Consider the following 21,349-nt stretch of genomic DNA (forward strand, 5'->3'; position numbering starts at 1 on the left):
CATATTAAATTATATTTTGTTGATTTTTTGAGGTGTTTCCATTATTTTGTCCAACCCCTGTACATTAGTGTTGTGATTCTGTTTTTTCCGGTGTCCCTGAACTACTCCTGTCTCAGCTAAACTGGGCGCTGATCACCTCCAACATGCATCAGCTTTCTGACTCACGTCGTGGGTGGAATGAGACTCACAACAGCGCTGAAGTCACACTTTATTAACAGCTCTAACATAGAAATGCAGGTTAATTTAAGACAACGGCTACGGCTTCAGGACTGGAGCGCCAAGTATCAGTTTGTCTGTTGCCACAGAGCCAATCAAATGATCCCAGTTCTGCAGTCTGAAAGTTGTCCCAGTGGCTGATTTATTCATTCATTCATTTTCTGAACCTGCTTTATCCTCACTAGGGTCATGGGGGTCACTTGGAGCCTATCCCAGCTACATAGGGGTGAAGGCGGGGTACACCCTGGACAAGTCACCAGTTCATCTCAGGGCTGAACATATAGAGACAAACACTCTCACATTCACACCTATGGGCAATTTAGATTAACCAATTAACCTATCAGTGCATGTGTTTGGATGGTGGGAGGAGCCAGAGTACCCGGAGAGAACCCACGCAGACACGGGGAGAACATGCAAACTTCGCACAGAAAGGTCCCACCCCCCGTCGACTGGTGTTGGAATGGAACCCAGGACCTTCTTGCTGTGAGGCATGAGTGCCAACCACTGCACCACCGTGTCGCCCTGGCTGATTTATATTCATCAAAAACTGGCAAATTCCTCATATGAGGCAAAAACAGTCACAGTGTTTCCTGTTGTTTGTCTGCATGCTAAAACTGAAAGTGTGAATAGATGCACGAACCAACTTCTGGTAAAAGGTACCCAGCCTTTACCTGGAACCAGACGGGCACATGTTACCAGGCTACACATGATAGAACGCAGGCGCTGGTTTGTTTTTGTTTGGTTTTTTTTGTTTGTTTTTTAACTCCGCCAAGGAGATTATGTTGGTTTGTCTGTCTGTCTGTGTGCAAGAGAACTCCAAAAGTTATGGACGGATTTGGATGAAAATGTCAGGAAATGTTGATACTGGCACAAGGAACACATGATTAAAATTTTGGTGGTGATCGGGGGTGGGGGGGCCAAGGGGGACCACTGATCTGCCTTGGCAGAGGTCTGCGCTCTACGAGTGCTTTTCTAGTTTTTTAGCTTACCAGCTGACAGGCCATAAGCTGTTGTCGTCATGCGGTGTCTGTCGCCATCATTGTCTGTCGTCCGTTACAAAAATTTCAATCGTCTTCTTCTCCGAAAACTACAATTCCAATATACTTCATACTTGGTCTACAGCTTCTTTATGATGATCTCAACAACAGTTAGTGAAATTATTTGGATTTGGATCTGATTCTGGATTTGGTGCCACTTTGAAAAATTTCCCCATTATAAGAGATAGGAAGTGGATGGATGCAATAAGTCAGTAAATATAAATGATATCCAGTGTAAATGTCTCCAGTCCAGCCCTGATGGGGAGATGACCAGAACATAATGTCCACATGCTGATCAGGATCTTCTTCTGGATCTGGAACTGACGCAAAATTTAACATGGGCTCTTATGGGGAAAACATTTCAATCGTCTTTTTCTCCCAAACTCCAGTTCTGACTGACTTCAAACTTGGTATACAGCTTCTGTATGATGATGTCAACACAAGGGATTGAAATTATTTCGATCCAGATCTGATTCTGGATTTGGTGCCACTTTGAAACATTTTCCCATTATAACAGATAGGAAGTGGATTGATCCAATAAATCAGTATCAATGATATCAAGTTAGAATTTGAATTTTTTACAGATCTGATTGGAATATGAGCAAAACATGGACTATTTCTGTAATAGAATAAATACACTGAACTGGGTGAGAATAAATGACATCTGGATACATTTCCCAAAGCTTTTAATTTGGCCGGTAAGCTACAGGGCCTTTGGTCCTATTTTTTAGTTTTTTTTTTTTTTCTGTTTTTAATTTTATCCTGCAGTATTGTTATTATTGTTAATGCAGTTTTGTTTGACTGTTGAGTGTTCTTAAGAAGGAAATATAAGGGTGAATCACATTGTTTTTATGCTTGTAAATAGATACTGTATGTCTGTTTGGAATGGGAGGACCCCAGGAAGAGTAGCTGATGTCCTGCATCAGCTAATGGGGATCCTAATACAGAAATAAATTTGGCTCTGTGGTAATAGACAAATGAGAAAGTTAGTCCCACAGTACTGTAGCAATATACACTTTGTTAATTTAAAGGTTCAGAGTGTGATTTTCTTTGTGGTGCAGTTGCACATGCACTGCTCTGCCCTGCGCTGGAAACATTCATTAGAACCAGTGTTTGTTTTGTCCATTCAGGGAAAACTCTGTGGATGTAAACGGCTTTTTCTGAGATGAGGAAAACACAAACATTTATACTGTACTTCACTACTGGTCTTGACTAAACTGTGTAAATAATATGTAAAGAAACACAAAAATGCTGTTGTACTGGTTCGGTCATCTTGTGTTATATTAACTGCAGACATTTCCGTTACCTGCAAACAAAGAAGTACATGGGAGAGTGAAGGTTCTTGTTCTTCACTATGGCTGTGATGACCAGGATGTTCTCCAGCAGAGAGATGATCCCCAGAATCAGAAACACCTGCAGGGAGGAAAAAAACCCCACCGTTTATAAAAAAAAAAAAAGAAAAAAACTGAAAGCATCAAGATGAAAAGATAAGTATTGTCGCTCAAACAGCGTGGTGCAGTGACTGCCAACATGGGGACGGAGACACTCCAAAGGAGTCATACTGAGATTAACCCAGAACTCCAAGGGTATTTTCATGATTTATCCACTTTCCTAAATTCTCCTTTATAAGGTACTTGTGAATAACACAATAGCCAAGTATTTTATATCAGAATGTTCTGGATGAACTCAGCTTTATGTGCACTGGGGTCTGTTTTTGTCTGGGAGCACTGCAGAGGGAGAAGATTCAGCACAAATCCACAGATTTTGAGGTGAGATCTGTGAAAACCTTCAAATCTCTTGTGAAAACACTCTGTGACTCCTGTGGACAGAGTGTTTTGGTGCCTGAAATAGGTTTACCAAAGTCTCAGAAAACATTTGGAATACTTCCTTTTAAGAATAAATGTTGTGTGTCATTCTATTTTCACTAAATACAGATTCAGAATACTTTATTTTACTCAGAATATGTATTTTCTTAATCCCAGAGGAAATTGTTGTGTGTTAAATGTGAGATAAATCAGGTTGAATAATGACTTCATGTTACATTTCAGTCTTTGTCAGATGTGTGCAAATGAGAAAGGAGCATTTTATTATATATATATTTACTAAGCACACAATATTTATCAATATCAAAGTTGCTATTGACACAGTACTGTGGCACAAAATATCAGTTCATCTATTACCACAGAGCCAATGAGCGCCCTCGTTATATCATGTTTAGACTGGTAACTAATGCCGTGTTTCCACTGCGTGGTATCGGCTCGACTCAACTCAACTCGGCTCGGCCTTTTTGCAATTCCATTATGAAAAAGGACCTGGAATCTGGTACCCGGGACTAGTTTTTTGATATCACCTCCGCCGAGGTTCCAGGACTGGGGAACAGATATGAAAACATGACGTGTAAACACTGCAGACCACTGATTGGTCAGAGAGTTGTCTCTGTGACCCGCCGTTTTACAAAAAACAGATGTGGAAGTGGACAGTAAATATAACGGTATATTAATTCACATGATAACAGCCCAAAATTCCAACGAGACAACACGCAACCAGCGAGTTTTCAGCAACTGTCTGAGCAGACGACACGGAAATAACGCGCCGCATCGCTATGATATACAGGTACTGTGAAGTCGGTAGTATCTTGTAATAGAAACGGTCTCCAGGAATACTGAGTCGAGCCAAGCCGAGTTGAGCTGGTTCCACGTAGTGGAAACGCGGCATAACGTCCCAAAGAAGGACTAAGACAATCATATAGTGAATAGGTCAACCTGGACCACAGTGGGTGCTTAGTTCACTCAGTAAAGTATTGGACTGCAATGCAGAAGACTTGGGTTCAATTCCTGATTAGAGTAACTTTTTTTTTTTTTCCTGAAGATTTTCAAACCGGGGGGGGGGGCGTATATCTGATATATATATATATATATATATATATATATATATATATATATATATATATATATATATATATATAAAAATCAGCCCCTGGGTCAACGTTCAGAATGCAGAATTCCACAGGGACACAGCACTCAACTGACGCAGAACTGATGCGGAACTGAAGTCACATGGCAACTACCGCATTTATCTAACATGTAGCTCCGCCCACCTTCTCCAGCCTCCAGAGCAAAGAACAACACAAACAACATATAGAGTGTTTTACAACAATAATTCCTGTTCTATACTCTGTACTATCACAAATTTGTTGTTTCTTCCATCAATTGCCACAGTACTGTGTTAGCAAAATACACAAAAGAATGCACTGAAGTATACACATATCACCACAGTACTGTGGCAACAAGAGGCTAATGAGTTCATGAAACAGTATCCATGATTGGCTCTGGTACAAATGCTAACATTTGATTAGTCTGTGGCAATAGACAAACCCATAGTTTGTGCCACAGTACTGTGGCAGTAGCCACTGCCTTATAATATTACATACTGTATATTCTTTTTTTTTTTCTTTTTTCATTGACACCATGTACAGTGTTTCCTTCCCCATGCCACATGAATGATGGCAAAGATTAATAGTAAAAGAAAAGACACAGGATATTAGCTTTTTTTCTGGCTTTTTCCACAGACTTTTACTTCATCCTGTCTCTATATTTTTTTAAATGGAATCTGCCAATGAAAATGGGTTTAGAGATCATAAGCTTATATAACCTAGCATGATAAACCATGTGTGAAAATGACTTGTCACAGACAGTTAATTAACTATAACAATGATGGTAGCAGAACATAATGAGCTTTTTAAAATGGAAAAAATACTGATGTAAGTGAAAGTTAAATAAATAATGAAGTTTTAATGAGGCGACACACTGTGCACACCACACATACGGACCTCCACGGCGATGTGAACCTGTTCACACGCTGCAGGTTTGGTGGTGCTGGTTTTGTCTGTCGTCAGCAGAGGGGGGAGGGTGTAGTTGTAGTGGTCATGGGAGTACGCCCAGGTGGAGTTACCCAGAAGCCCCTCCTCTGCGTACGAGGTCTCAGCGGACACGTTCATCCCTGCTATGACTCTGGTCCAGATCACTGCTGTGGTATTCTGGATTCCATTGTTTCCAACAGGCTGGCAGAGAAGAAACATGACAACGATATTAGGACTGGAGAAAAAACTGAATGTGACGTTATTTAACACAGTTGATTTATACCCAGAGTGTGATATTTAGACAGTGGGTAGTTTTTCATCATTCATTGCGCACAGCTGTGGAAAAGATCACATGATAACTCCAAAACCTGAACCAAAACCTATGGAATGTGTTCAAGAGGATGATGAATGGTCATGATCCATCAAACAAAGCTGAGCTGCTCATTATTCGGTGCCAGAGCTCCATCTACCAGCCAACAGCGACGGGAAAGTCTGGAGCAGAGCACGCCAAGACACAATGGAACTGGGAGGAAAAATAGACTCTATCCAACCAAATACTGACTATTATTACACTGGTTTTGTGTTGTTTAACCCTCGTATTATCCTTGGGGTCAAGTGGACCCTATTTAATGTTTATCATTCAAAAAATAATAGTTTACTTTTTTTTTTTTTGCTTCATATTTCATGACTTTTCTTAACCCTATAATGCCCAACGTATCATATTTGATACATGAGTTTTGAAGCCCTCTACATGATCAGTGTGATATTTTTTTTCTTGAAAAACCTGATGTATACAATTAGATACATGCAGTACACAGATAATATGTTATGTTACCACCAGGTGATGATATCCACCAGGGGGGAGGAATTCATTCTCTAGAGGCCTTTCCAGTGACACTACAAGGTTAAATTAATGAGGAAGGAGGCAGAACTTTGGTAATTACCTCCGCCAAGGAGGTTATGTTTTTGCCAGGGTTTGTTTGTTTGTTTGTCTGTTTGTTTGTTTGCTTGTTTGTTTGTTTGTTTGTCTGTCCGTTAGTGTGCAACATAACTCAAAAAGTTATGGACAGATTTGGATGAAATTTTCAGGGTTTGTTGGAAATGGGATAAGGAAGAAATGATTAAATTTTGGTGGTGATCGGGGGCGGGGGGGCCCATGGGGGGCGCCACTGATCAGCCTTGGCGGAGGTCTGCGCTCTCCGAGTGCTTCTAGTTTTGAAAAGGAATTACCAATTTGTTAGACATGTTTGTGTTATATTATGTTTTTGTTTGTTCAAAAATAATAATATTTGAGCACTGAGACCCAATGTATCAGATATGATACAAAATTGAAATTCATACATGGAAATTGATATTTGAAAAAAAAAAAAATGTTTTGGTCATTCAGAAGGACCAATAAAGGCTCCAGTTTCAAAGAACTTTAATTTTGTGGTTCAGGCTTTACAGGGCTCATTTGATGGGGAAAACTGATTAAGCATAAAATTATCATGATGATATTTTTTTCAGTGTGCTGAACACATATTGTATGCATTGGTGTTCCTCTGGGGTCAATTTGACCCCAAGTTGTTTTATCTGTGTGAACTGGTCTGTTTGTCTGTGTGCGACCTAACATCCTCACATCTGCAGGTGCAGAGTTCATACATAACAGGGGGGTGGGGAAAACCATTCTTACCATGAGAACGTTGATACTTGTGGTGTGGGCATGTGGGAAACAACTTGACTTTTGAACTCCTGCTAAAATGAAGAAGTCAATGCAGACTTGGAGTTGATCACATCCAAGTCCTTCCAACTGCACATGCCTCTTCTCTATAATTATCAATTCAAGTATAATAATAATAACACTACTACTACTACTACTACTACTACTACTACTACTACTACTACTACTACTAATAATAATAATAATAATAATAATAAACAAAGTGTTTGACACAAAAACTTGGTCAGCAATGTTATGTGAATCATTTTCTTGAGTCCCCAGGGGTAAAATGTGTCAGTAATATTTGATGATAATAGGAGGGTTAAACATCAATATAAACTGGTTTTCCTTGCATAATTTAATGTCTGACAACACTGCATGGTGTGGTGTTAATTTCTGAAAATACATGTTGTATAAGACAATCTTTTGATTGTTTCATTGTGAAACTCCTGCTGCAGAGAAGAGCTCATGAATCGCAAAGTGACATTCCTGTATAAATGAAGAATAAATAAAAAATTACAACCCGTACTCCAAAAAAAAAAAAAAAAGAAAAAAGATTGGGACATTGTGTAAAATGTAAATAAAAACAGAATTTGCATTTTGCAAATCATTTGCAATTCATTGCATGAACAAAATACATTTCTTTTGATTATATTATGTAAATTATGATCATTAGATGTAGATTATGATGATATAATTGTACATATAATACCATTATTCTGAAATTGTTCCACAATTTGTAGATTCAGTGTTTTGCAGACTGATGAATCTCTAAGACGCTCCTTTTATTGTCCTGTTACCAATTAATGTGAATTACTTGTAAAATAAACCACTTCCAGACTTTTGTTGGCTCCATCTCAACTTTTTACAGACATTAAATTAAAATGTACCCTAGTTTTTCCTCAAATTATGCATTTTCTCATGTTAAATATTCAACTTCTGCAACTTCTTTTGGAATTATAGTTGTACATTATATATATATATATATAAATATATATATATATATATATATATATATATATATATATATATATATATATATATATATATATATATATATATATATATATATTTTTTTTTTTTTTTTTCTTTTGGAATTTAAGGAGTTATTCAAACAAATATATACAAATAATAAAACTAGTCAATTTTCTCTGACCAGTACATATTCATGACATTATAAATATTAAAGTTTTAAGTCATGCATTTTATTAATATGCTCACTCTACCCAAATCCAAATAATTAAAAATAAAAACCCTCTATTGTATAAAATTCCTCAGTCTTTTCATGTAGGACCATAAGCTGATTAACCAAAACATTTCTGAAGGTGAAATCCACCTGACTGGTCTTTCGTTTCATCATGAATCCTCTAATCTGTCCTTAAGTGGATTTAACATGACTGTGAGTTAAATTTGACTTGAAAATGCTTACATTCTCCACATGCTTTGGATTAGACTAATTAAACTGCATCAAGTTGACTAAAAACATGACTGACGTCCGCATATAGAATGGTCATTAGAGTTATAAGGTGTCAGTCAGATTCATCTGGTGTTTGTTTACAGTTTCCCCTGTGGACAGGAAAGAGCTGCATTCCACGCCTACAGCAACTGAGACAAGGAACAAGTCTCATTATTAATTATCTTTCCTCAGCTGATGCGATGGAATGTGATCAAGGATGGCTTAAACTCTTCCCTTCAGGCTTGAACTGTCTCTTAACTCATGACTGCACTAACAGACCATCTGCTGATGTCAAATGACAATATTTGAGCTTGTTATGCATTTGTACTTCTCATATTTTACGCTAAAATTTCCCCTGAGTCATGCAGAGTGTGTGAGGGATTTACATGAGTACTGAAAAAGTAGAACTGGAAAATAGAGACAAGCACAGTGACAGCAAAAAAAAAAGCATTTAAATTAAATCAAAAACCCTCTGCCGTGTGAACAGAATGGCATTATCTTAATCCCATTACAATGTGTGAGTCTGAGCAAAGACGACACAGTAATTAACCTTTACTGCAGGGCTAAATGAAAAAGACGTGGCACTTCTGTTTGAGTTAAAAACATTTTCCAGCTGTCACAGTTGCACTCGGAGCACAATAATTGCAGGAAACATGGATTACATCACTGACATAGGAAGTCATTTTTTCCGCTGCCAATCGACAAAGCAGTTAACACTAAGCTAAGTTACAGCAGCTTCAAACACTCTTTCATGTTGGACTTCTATCAAAATCAACCTCTTCAAGTCAAACTTTTTAACTATTATTAACTCATTTTTGTATTTATCTTTTTATTCTTACAAAAACAATTATTCACTCAGGGTTTTACTGATGAATGTAATGTTTTTTTTCCATTAATTTCACTTCTGCATTAACCCTTTCATGCATACTGGTCACCCCAGTGGACAGCTATTCTACAGCTGTTCTCTTATATATTCATGGACTTTGTTGTTCTTTTCTCTCTTCTTTTGTTACACATATCTTTATTAAAGTTTTAAGACATTACTTATCTTATCTGACATGAATTGGTAACATTATGTAGATCTCTCCTGAGCATAAATCCCCAGAATCACAAGCCCTCCCCATAGTTTTCACACAATTTATCAGAAAATACATGTTTCTGTGCCTCAAAAATGAAACGTGTGGTGTCCAGCTGAGTGGACGTTTTTGCAACTTCATGAAAAATAGGTTAATAAGAATTTTTTTTTTTTAAATTTATGTATTTTTTTTTTTTTTTTTAAAAGATTAAATTAATTTTATTTATTTATTTATTTATTATTTATTTTTCAGAAGAAAATTTTTAATTGCATTCTTTTTTTCATGCCTAAAGAGGAATAAAAACACTCAGGAAAAAATTCTGAGTAAGGTTCTCATAATTTGTGCATGAAAGGGTTAATGTGCAGGTTGGATTTTACTGCTGGAGATGTTTAACCCATAAAGACCCAGTGCTACTTATGTGGCAGTTCCAAAATAGTTTTTTCTCTATGTTTAACTTTTCTTAAGTGAGTTATCACCATTTGTTATTAGCAAGGTTATAATAGTTTTGGATTTTTCATTATAGTTTAATTGTATTTAGTTTTGACTTTTTTTCCTCGAATTCAGTTAGTTTTAATTAGTTTTTAGAGCAGGTTTGCTAGTTTTTATTTGTTGTCGTTTTTTCTGAATGCTTAGTTTTAGTTTAGTTTTAGTATTAGTTTCAGTTTTTTCATATATTTTATCTTCCTCGCCATCCTATTCAAAGAAATAAGTGAGGTTACCCTGGACACTTTATTTGGAGGTCAGGTTAGGGTGGCTCTGACTGAGCAGAGACACAAACATACGTATAGTACCATGTATAAATTCCCTATAGCAGGTTGGAGGGGGTAATGTAGGTGGGGGTGTGATCTACACACAACGTCATTTATGTGAAAACGAAACTGAAACTTCCCATACTTTCAACTTTGGCCTCCCGACTTCCCTACCTCTGTTTTCACGTTCTATCCTATATCAACATTGACAAAGACGAAAACTAAGGGAATTTTACACATAATTTTTATACGTTTTAGTTAGTTTTGTGAGCACATGATACAGTTTCAGTTAGTTATCATTTTTTTCTTTTAATTGTAGTTTTTATTTATTCCAGTTAACGAAAATGTTTTTTCAATTCTAGTTTTCGTAATTTCATTAGTTTTCGTTAACGATAATAACCTTGGTTATTAGATTACCCTCTGTATTTTGTGTTTTCACAGTAAAAATCTGTCATTTTTCTATATCACAGGTGTCAAACATGCGGCCCGGGGGCCAAATCTGGCCCACCAAAAGGTCCAGTCTGGCCCGTGGGATAAATTTGTGAAATGCAAAAATTACACTGAAGATAGTAACAGTCAGTGGTGTCAAAATCATTTTATTTCAGGTTTCACATACAGACACATACAGTCCAATTAGATTTTAAGTGGGTCAGAACCAGTAAAATATTATCATTATAACCTATAAATAATGACAACCCCAAATTTTCTTTGTGTTTTGGTGTAAAAAAGTTAAATTACATGAAAATATTGACATTACCAAACTTTTACAAAAAATGTGAATAACCTGAACAAATATGAACAAACGGAAATGTCTTAAGAAAAGTAAATGCAATTTGACCAATATTCTGCCTGTTACTAAATGTTTTGTGCGATTGTAACGCACATGTGTAAATGATAAACTGATAAACCCAGGCAGAATATTCTTAAAATTGCGCTTGTTTTTCTTAAGACAATTCAAGTTGTTGATGTTATTCAGATTTTTAAGGAAACTTTGTAGATGTAAACCTGATCATTATATAATTTTACTTTTTTCACTGTTATTATTTTACTGGTCCGGCCCACTGGAGATCAAATTGGGCTGAATGTGGAACTGAACTAAAATGAGTTTGACAGCCCTGTTCTATATTTGATTCACTAATTATGTACTTGTTCATGAAAACTCAGATTATAGTTGGGGTGATTATATCAAAACAGAGAAAAGTGAAGAAATAGGGACGTTTTCAGCAAAATATATGATTAACTTAACATAAACCAAGTGTGTTGATCCAACTCCATGGGTTTTAGTGATTTACTGTAGAAGATGACGATGTTTCCATGGTAACTACAGAGCCTCTGAACGTCCAAATGGGTCATACCTGATGACCATGAAAAGATGACAAACTGTATTTTACACCAATTATTTCCATGTATTGATAGGATTAGTGGATCAATAGGGATTGAACATATTAAATCAGTAGATGGTTTAGGCCACCAGTGGCTGTTTGGGTCTTTATGGGTTAAGGTTGAATTCATATGAACTACTTTATGACGATGTTTAGTTTAATCCACACTGATGTTTTATGTTCTGTAATGTCATATGAGGAGCACGTCTCTTCACAAACCCGCTTTTCTTGAGCTCAGCCTTGTTTTTATTTTTGTGACAATGCATTTTACAGACAATCCAAGAGGGTTTTTAAAGAATTTGTTCACAGTCCAGTTCCCAAAAAAAAGTTGTAATGTTGTGAATCTCATAAACTAGAGCTGCACAAAATATATGTTTGAGCGTCGTCATGGCGATGTACGTGTGCGCAGTAGTCACATCGCAGTTCCTGCAATGTAGGAGGCAAATGAAGTCAACATGTTCTCATCTAATTTCAAGGATAGATAGATAGATAGATAGATAGATAGATAGATAGATAGATAGATAGATAGATAGATAGATAGATAGATAGATAGATAGATAGATAGATAGATAGATAGATAGATAGATAGATAGATAGATAGATAGATAGATAGATAGATAGACGGATGGATGGTCTCTGGTCTCCTCTGTTCCAGATTTTCACAGACTGTCGGTTAAAGAAGAGGAGATGCCACAGAGGAAAACATGAACCTCTATTAACCTTCTGGAGACATGTCACTGCCATCAGATGCTAAATTACCTTCTTTTTTTTTTTCTTGAAATGGTGCATTTTCTGTTGAAACATTTGAAAAGTCTTATGTTGTTGTGTCTCATTTTATAGGCTCTGCCCAAGGGATCAATAAAGTGCAATCGAATCAAATCAAATCTATTGTAATGTAATGTAATGTAATGTAATCTAATCTATTCTATTCTATTCTAATCTAATCTAATATATTCTCATCTAATCTAATGTAATCTAATCTAATATATTCTGTTGTTGTTCTCATCTGATCTAATATATTGTAATGTAATGTAATGTAATCTATTCTAATCTAATCTAATATATTCTCATCTAATCTATTGTAATCTAATCTAATATATTCTCATCTAATCTAATGTAATCTAATCTAATATATTCTCATCTAATGTAATCTAATCTATTCTATTCTAATCTAATGTAATCTAATCTAATATGTTCTCATCTAATCTAATCTAATCTAATGTAATCTAATATATTCTAATCTAATATAATATGTTCTCATCTAATCTAATATATTCTAATCAAATATATTCTCATCTAATGTAATCTAATCTATTCTAATCTAATGTAATCTAATCTAATATGTTCTCATCTAATCTAATCTAATCTAATCTAATATATTGTTATGTAATGTAATGTAATGTAATCTAATATATTCTAATGTAATATATTGTAATTTAATGTAATCTAATCTAATATATTCTAATCTAATCTAATCTAATGTATTCTAATTTAATTTAATTTAATCTGATCTAATCTAATTTAATTTAATCTAATCTAATCTAATCTAATCTAATGTTCTATTGAAAACAACATATGCATTTCTTTACATTCCATATATCATCCCAGTGTTTTCACAGACTCATGTTCATCTGAAAAGTAAGTAAAGATGGAGTGAAAACATTTATCTCTGAGATGAAATGAAGATAAAATGGAAACAGGAGTAGAAGTCCCTCAGATGTGTCCAAAGCACATTCCATGGCTGCATTTCCATCATGTTTCTCATCTGACCATTCTGTTAACATTTCATTACATTATGTTTATTATCCATTAACAGCTGTACGATACTGTATTCTTCCCAAATACACAGTAATAGGTATGAGATCTGTCGAAGTTGTTGTGAATGAAAACATGACTATATTTAGTCTGGGTAGTGAATATTTTCCATATATGAGACTGCAGGAAAGTGGATGAGAACATTATTGACTATTTATCAAACCCATATAAACCAAAGGGATCATTTGAGGTTTTCAGAATAAAATAAAATAAAAAAATAATAATAATTTAAGAAAAAAGAACCACCATTTTCCCAAGAGTGAAACTGGTTCGGACTAAATGTGGAACTGCAGAGAATCACCTCAAAAGATGCTTTGACAGCAAGAAAGAATAGTCCGGCGTGGGTTCAGAAAAAGCACCATTAAAGATAAAAAGCACATTTTGTTTATGCTTCACCTCCGCCCAAACACTTGAACAAAAACAGAATAAAATCATCAGATTTCAGGAAACTTTTAGAGCCTGCCCTGAGTGTCCTTTAAACAAAGATGCTTTTAATCAGGGTATTTTTGCAAACAGCTCAGGTCTCAGGTCCTGAACAATATTCTTCAAAAACCACATCAAACAAACCTGAGCTCTGAATTAATATTCACTGTGACAGGAAATGCACTGCATTAAAAAGCCTGGGAGATTAAACCACAGACGCAGTGCACGCAGCCTGAGGAACCCAGGAAGTCAGTGGTGACAGTGATGATCTAATGCATCTGTGTGAGGAAAAACAGAACAAGTGAAAGAGGCCATTTTGATGATCTCCTTCATTTTATCTAACACCCAACACCAGTGTTTCTCAACTTTTATGAACAATCCCACACTAATGGCATCATGAGCCTACTGCTGCCCCCCCCCCCCCCCATGTCCAAAAAAACTGGTGGGATGGTAGAACATAATTACCTCCGCCAAGGAGGTTATGTTTTTGCCAGGGTTTGTTTGTTTGTTTGTTTGTCTGTCCGTTAGTGTGCAACATAACTCAAAAAGTTATGGACAGATTTGGATGAAATTTTCAGGGTTTGTTGGAAATGGGATAAGGAAGAAATGATTGAATTTTGGTGGTGATCGGGGGTGGGGGGGGGGCCCACGGGGGGGTGGGGGGGGTGCAGACCAGAAAATTTCATCAAAATCTGTCCATAACTTTTTGAGTTATGTTGCACACTAACGGACAGACAAACAGACAAACAGACAGACAGACAGACAGACAGACAAACAAACAAACAAACCCTGGCAAAAACATAACCTCCTTGGTGTGGGGGGGCCCACGGGGGGGGGCACTGATCAGCCTTGGCGGAGGTCTGCGCTCTCCGAGTGCTTTTCTAGTTGTAAAAGTAACTAGAAGCACTCGGAGAGCGCAGACCTCCGCCAAGGCTGATCAGTGGCCCCCCCCGTGGGCCCCCCCCCCACCCCCGATCACCACCAAAATTTAATCATTTCTTCCTTATCCCATTTCCAACAAACCCTGAAAATTTCATCCAAATCTGTCCATAACTTTTTGAGTTATGTTGCACACTAACGGACAGACAAACAAACAAACAAACAAACAGACAAACAAACCCTGGCAAAAACATAACCTCCTTGGCGGAGGTAACAAAATGGACCTGTATGTGGAGGACATGGTGGGTTCTACAGCTCTGTAGGTGAAGCTCCCCTCAACTTATTACTGACTACCTGCTGCCCCCTGATTAGGGATGGGAATGGATAAGAATTTAACAATTCCGATTCCATTATCGATTTTACATTTACATTTATGCATTTGGCTTTTTTCCAAAGCAACTTACAGGGGAAAACCAATGAAATCAATCAATCAGTCAGTCAATCAATCAATCAATCAATCAATCAATCAAATTTCATTTATATAGCGCCAGATCACAACAAAAGTTAGCTCATGACTAGGAATGGGAATCGTTAAGAATTTATCAATTCCGATTCCATTACTGATTTTGCTTATCGATCCGATTCCTTACTGATTCTCTTATCAATTCAATTGATAAGAGAATTGATGAATTCAATTATCAATAAAAGAGTACAAACAGGTGTGTTTGCATTAACTGTCTTTTATATTTCCGTCTGCACAGAAAATATAACATATACAGTATGTACAAACAAAAAGAACAGATGACGCCGGGCCTGGTTTGGGGGGGGGGGGGGGGGGGGGGCGTGTACAGTGAAAGTGAAACTACAGACTCTTTACTAATTCCTCTATTGCCGCATTTCCACTACATGGAACCGGTTCGACTCTGCTCGTCTCCCGTTGTTGTGCACCTCATTTCCTTTCCCCTACCTTCGGAAACTTGTATTTGAGGGGGTACGATGTTTGTTGCCCGCACCAGAACCAGAACTGGGCCCAGATGACGACCTGGTGTTCACTCTGCTACATTCACAAGCACCGCTAAGTATCGTATCAAACATGTGACTTTCCTGTAAATGAATCACATGCTATGGACAAATGTTTGAGCATGTTGGAGGGATTCCACCTTTTGAAGAAATGGAAGCTTTGACAGTGTTACAAGTGGACCTCATTTCTGCCTCAACACCATGTTGGCTACGTTCATTCATTCATTCATTCATTTTCTGAACCCGCTTTATCCTCACTACGGTCACGGGGGTCGCTTGGAGCCTATCAGTGCATGTCTTTGGATGGTGGGAGGAAGCCGGAGTACCCGGAGAGAACCCACGCAGACGTGGGGAGAACATGCAAACTCCACACAGAAAGGTCCCACCCCCCGTCGACTGGTGTTGGAATCGAACCGAGGACCTTCCTGCTGTGAGGCATGAGTGCTAACCACTGCACCACCGTGTCGCCCCATGTTGTCTACGTTCTGACCAAAACAATGCAGCATATGCGTGAGGTCATCGCGCATGCACAACGAAGGCAGAATCGATAAGCAGGCAGGCAAACGACTCCAAGGAATCGAGCTACTGGGATCCGGTTCTCAAAAAGAACCGGTTCTCGATTCCCATCCCTACCCCTGATGACAAATTTGCGACGGGGGGGTGGGGACACATGATATGCCCATGAGATGAATTTGTGAGATGCAAAAATTACATTAAGATATTAACAAATATTAACTAGAAAAGCACTCACAGAGCGCAGACCTCCGCCAAGTCCGTCCATAACTTTTTGAGTTATCTTGCTAACAGACAAACAAACAGACAGACAGACAGACAGACAAACCCCGATGAAAACATAACCTTTGCCATTACACTTGGTGGAGGTAATTATTATTAACTAAAATTAAGATGGACTGACTGTACATATCCTGACCAAGGAAAATAAAATCCTCCCTTTGTGCAGTAATCTACACCTGGATTTACTGCCTCTGCCCATAATAATATACATTATATAGACTAAATGTCCTCTAAAATTACTGTTTATTTGAAACATAGTATAGCAAACTATTACATGATCAAAAACAAATTAACCCTTTCATGCATGAATTATGATGTCCTTACCCGATATATTTTTCCTGAATGTTTTTATTCCTTTTTAGGCATGAAAAAAAAAACAATTCAATCAAGTTTTTTTTTTTTTTTTTTTAAGAAGTTAGAAAAATGGCCACTCCATGTATTTAATTTTTGAAGCAAAGAAACATGTATTTGAAACCTAAGAAAGTGGTATGGAAAACTATGCAATAAAAACATTCTTAATGCTGCTAATCAGATGTTTTCTCACAATTTAACACACTCTAATACTAGTTATCATTCATTTCATGGAGATAATACGCAAAAACAAAACAAAACAAAACAAAAAAAACCCTGTTACAATCTAATAACAATTAGCAATTGATTTACAGTAAAAAAAAAAACACCCAAAACATGTCACTGCAGATCAGGTTTATCAAGAACAGCAAAGTTACAGTAATGGTCTGAATGTCAGTGTATGGGATGACGCATAAGCGTCCACTGTGTTGGCTGATATGGAAATAAACCAACAAAACTCATGAATATACAAGAGAACAGCTGGAGAATAATTGTCCACTGTAGTGACCACTGTGCATGAAAGGGTTAATTTTAGCAAAAAAAAAAAAAAAAAATTCTCTGTTTTGAATGTCTGGGCTCACCAGAAATTTGTGATGTTAAAATGGGGTCATGAGCCAAAAAAGTCTGGGAACCACTGGTCTAGCCTGTATCCACTGGACCCCCTCCTCTGCTCTATGGGCCCCCCGCAAATGCTGGGTGCCATGAATTTGTCATGTTTACCCCCCCCCCCCCCCCCCTTATCGGCAGCCCCGCCCCTTGTCTTTGGTAAATGTGCATTCGAAGAAATGCAGTAAATGGTGTTGGTAGTGAACAGTGAACCAGAGCAGTGTGTTCCCACAGGTTTGGCCTGATGAGGACAATGAACTGATCCTGTCATCTGTGGAAAAACACTTCCCAGATATGTGTGATAGAAAACTGTTATGACCCTGGGTCATAATTTGTCTGTTTATATGTATATGTATGTGTTTTGTGTTTAGTGTGTGTGTTCTCCCCCGTCCTGTAGGTGTGCTGTGCTCCTTTTGTGTCTGTTTGTTGCAGGAAGCGGATTGGTGGAGCATGATTGCCCGGCCCCTTTTAAAAATGGCCCAGGAGCTTCCGTCCCCGCTCTCTCTTGCCTCCTGCCAGCTTCCAACCCTGTGTTCGTGTGTGACCGTCAGTCTTCGTGTGATAGTTCGATTGTACATTTATGGTTGTAAATAGTTTTGTTAAATTGAACCTTTTTCTGGTAGGGGAGGTCGGCTCTTTTGTTTCTCAACGTTTTCTCCTGTTTTTGGTTAGGGAGTTAGGTAAGTTTTTTTGTATTTTATTTCTTGCATTTATTTTGATGAGGTAAGTTAGTTTAAACTTGACAGAACGTATTTTGTTTGTTGTTTTAGCCGCTCCCTCCCCTAACCCTTCCTTAGTTGTTTAGAAAAAAAATAAATAAATAAATAAACATTGTAAACTTTAGTTTGTGACTGACGTGTGTGCTTGGGAGCTGGGAGGGGACAAAAGTTGAGCACATTATGTCCGCCCTGGTGAACCCCGAGGCCGGGGTGTAACAAACAACAACAGAAGGTACTTCTTCTTCTACTCTGTTTATTAGGACCGTGTGTAATGCAGCCTAATTAATCTATTGTCAACACAGCCCAGTCTCATTTTCTGGCTCCAAACCCGTTTATGGAACCACCGAACAGCGCTGACATTCCTGCTCATGCTCTGGTTACGTCCTGCATTCACTCGTGTCATTCCCGTCTCTTTGGTTCTCCTCTCCAGTCGCTCTGTAAACATCTAGTGGTTCAGAATTCGCCTGTTCAGGTCATGACCGGAACTTTTCATCCTGCACACATCGCTCTGACTCTGAAGCTGCTTCACTGGCTTCTTTCACTGATTCCCAGATTCTGCTTCTCATTTTCAGGACCCTCCACCAGCTGGTACCACCAAATCTGTCTGCTCTGCCTCAGATTCGTACCCTCTCCTGTACTCTCAGAACAGACTCGTCCTCATCCTTCTGCATGTTTGTCTTCTATGGCCTTCAGAGCCTTTAATCCTCTGGAACTCTCTTCCACAACATATTCCAAATATATTCTAACCTTCAAATCCCACCTCAAAACCCATCTGTAAAACAAGCAAATTATAGTCTACGGCTAAAATTTACTTAAGGGGTCAAATGAGTGGCCATTTTTGTCAAAAAAAAAAAAAAAAAATTGTAATAAATGCATAGAACTGTGTTGAAATAATGCTAATCCATTTGTGCACAGACTACTGATATTCTTTGACAGTGGAAGCTCTATTTTCAGAAATATTGGATTTGGAATAGCACGTGTATGTGAAAACTTTTGCTGGTGGATGGACGTGACATTACCCATGATGCTCTGGTCAGTACCAGTACTTTATTAGGAATAAACGTACAGACTTCCTATTGCTAATTCTGCTCTTCTTCATAAATGTTCGTATTGTGGATCTAAAACAATCCCAGCTGACACAAAAACACTAAATGTGTCAGTGGACGGATGTGACATGGTTGTTGTGGATCCCATCATACTGATGCTCTGCAGCCATGTCAGCGTTTACACTAATGATCCCTGTGCAAAAACTAGGAGCACTATTATTTATTGTATAGTTTAGCATCAGACTAAAGAGGAAAGAACAATATAGAATTGTTATTTCTTTATAAAAATGTTTATTATTAGAAAACTGTTGATTTCAAAAGTGCCGTGTGCCATTCTTCATGTATGTATTGGTGGAACATAAGCAGGATGGATCAGCACCATACTCCAGACTGAACCTGTACAAATAAAACATGTGATATGGAGGAGAGAATCTGGGAAGAAAAAGTGGTGAATCTAAAAGAATAGAAGATTTGTTTTTCAGGCAACTTGGCCATTTGTGACATGAAAATATAGTAGTTGTAGTAGCAGTAGTACAGTCTACTCTCGTTATACCGCCAACTTCCGTTCACGGCCAAATTGGCGGTATAGCGAAAATGGCGTTACAACGGGTTGCGTCCATAATGTGCATGTCTTTACTATATGATGTCTATGCTGCCTCCGTTAACCCGTTCTAATTGCGTTTCTAAATAAATCTTGATTCTGTTATGTTGTAAGGGATCATTTAAAGTGGGGAAACATTTTAAGCATTATTATACCGTGTCGGGAAATGACACCCCATCATCTTGAGGCTTTGGCTTAATCCCACGTCCTCTTCCCGACATCCTGACCTACTGAGTGTTCTGCGATAAATGAACGGTGGCCGTTCCGTAGACCTACTCGTAGCTTGTCGCGATCAGCGTCTGGCGCGTTTGTTTCAGTGCATTGTTAAAATTTATGTGTACTCGATGGCAATCACGCTGGCGGTATAACGGTCGGGAAATCAGTGGTATAAGTGTTGTTTGTGCATGGAACTGGGCTGGCGGATGGCGATAGGCGGAAGTGGCGGTAGCTAATGGAATAATGCATTGGGGATTTTTGTGCAATGGTTTTGGTCGGCGGTGAGCGAAAATGGCGGTATAACGGCGGGCAGTTTAACGAGAGTAGACTATAGTAGTAATTTATTTCGAGCACATAGAATCATCAGATAACAAAGAATCATACAACATGGTCAAAACAAATAAATAAATACAATTTTTTTGCGATCGAAAAGGAGTGGGAAGAAGTATAACTTATTGACTCCCACCCCCTTTTTTACAAACTAGATCCGCCTCCTTTGCTTTAACACACATTTTCCTCTGTATATTTTTTTACAATAACACAAAACATCCATAAAAACCATTCATATACACTTTTTTTTAGTCACCTCATACACAATCAGATTTGCAATAATCAACTATCTTCAATATAAACTATAATATACATATCCACCCCAAATATTTACTCCAAATACAATGATCAATAAATATGATAGTATCTTCCTATCATGATAACCAATTAACTATATCTTATTTTATGCGTACTTCTAATGTTCTATATTTTGTTATTATAGTGGATTTATACGTCCTTTTAAATGCACAGATTGAAGAAGACATTCTTAAGTTTTGCTCCAGATTATTCCACAGATGGACCCCTCTAACAGAGATACACTGGCTTTTTATGTTTGTTCTACACTTCATTTTCTTGTAGATTTCAGTTCCCCTTAAATTATAATTACTTTGCCTGGGCTCATATAGCATTAATTGTGATGAAATTGGACATTTTTGAGCTGAAAACATAGTTCATATGAGCATCAACATGTTGAACAGAACTGAAATCCTGTACATCTGCAGAACTTGCATTTACCAACACAGTTCCTTTGGGGATTCACTGAGATTGATTTCTGATGCACAAAGACATAAATAAGACCTGTAAGCACATTTTAGCCGTCTAATATTACTGCTGTCCATTTATTCATTTGTTTTGTTTTGTTTTTACAGCACTGTTTTCTCTCACTTTCTAGCCTTAAATTTTGCATATGTACTACAGTAACTTTTTTTCACACATACCTGCATTGTTACCTTTAAAACAGGCATGCCCAAAGTCCGGCCCGGGGGCCAATCACGGCCCGCGGTCAGATTTTATACGGCCCACAGCTTCGGTTTTAGAATGTATTATTTATGGCCCGCTTGGACTGTTGAACCG

The 21,349-nt window shown here is 37.6% G+C and overlaps 1 protein-coding gene across 1 annotated transcript in view; it reads right to left on the reverse strand.

The window, feature by feature from the left end:
- The window catches only part of LOC115434839 (melanocortin receptor 5-like), a 70,113-nt gene that overhangs the window by 15,569 nt on the left and 33,195 nt on the right, over positions 1–21,349 (reverse strand). Inside the window, exons 3-4 of the mRNA XM_030156962.1 lie at positions 5,083–5,313; positions 2,560–2,666 (exon numbers count right to left, since the gene is read on the reverse strand). Of these exons, the coding sequence (XP_030012822.1) occupies positions 2,560–2,666; positions 5,083–5,250 (275 nt within the window). The 5' untranslated portion in view covers positions 5,251–5,313. The remainder of the gene's footprint in view (positions 1–2,559; positions 2,667–5,082; positions 5,314–21,349) is intronic.

The sequence above is a fragment of the Sphaeramia orbicularis genome, chromosome 16 (genome assembly GCF_902148855.1).
Source record: "Sphaeramia orbicularis chromosome 16, fSphaOr1.1, whole genome shotgun sequence".
NCBI lineage: Eukaryota > Metazoa > Chordata > Actinopteri > Kurtiformes > Apogonidae > Sphaeramia > Sphaeramia orbicularis.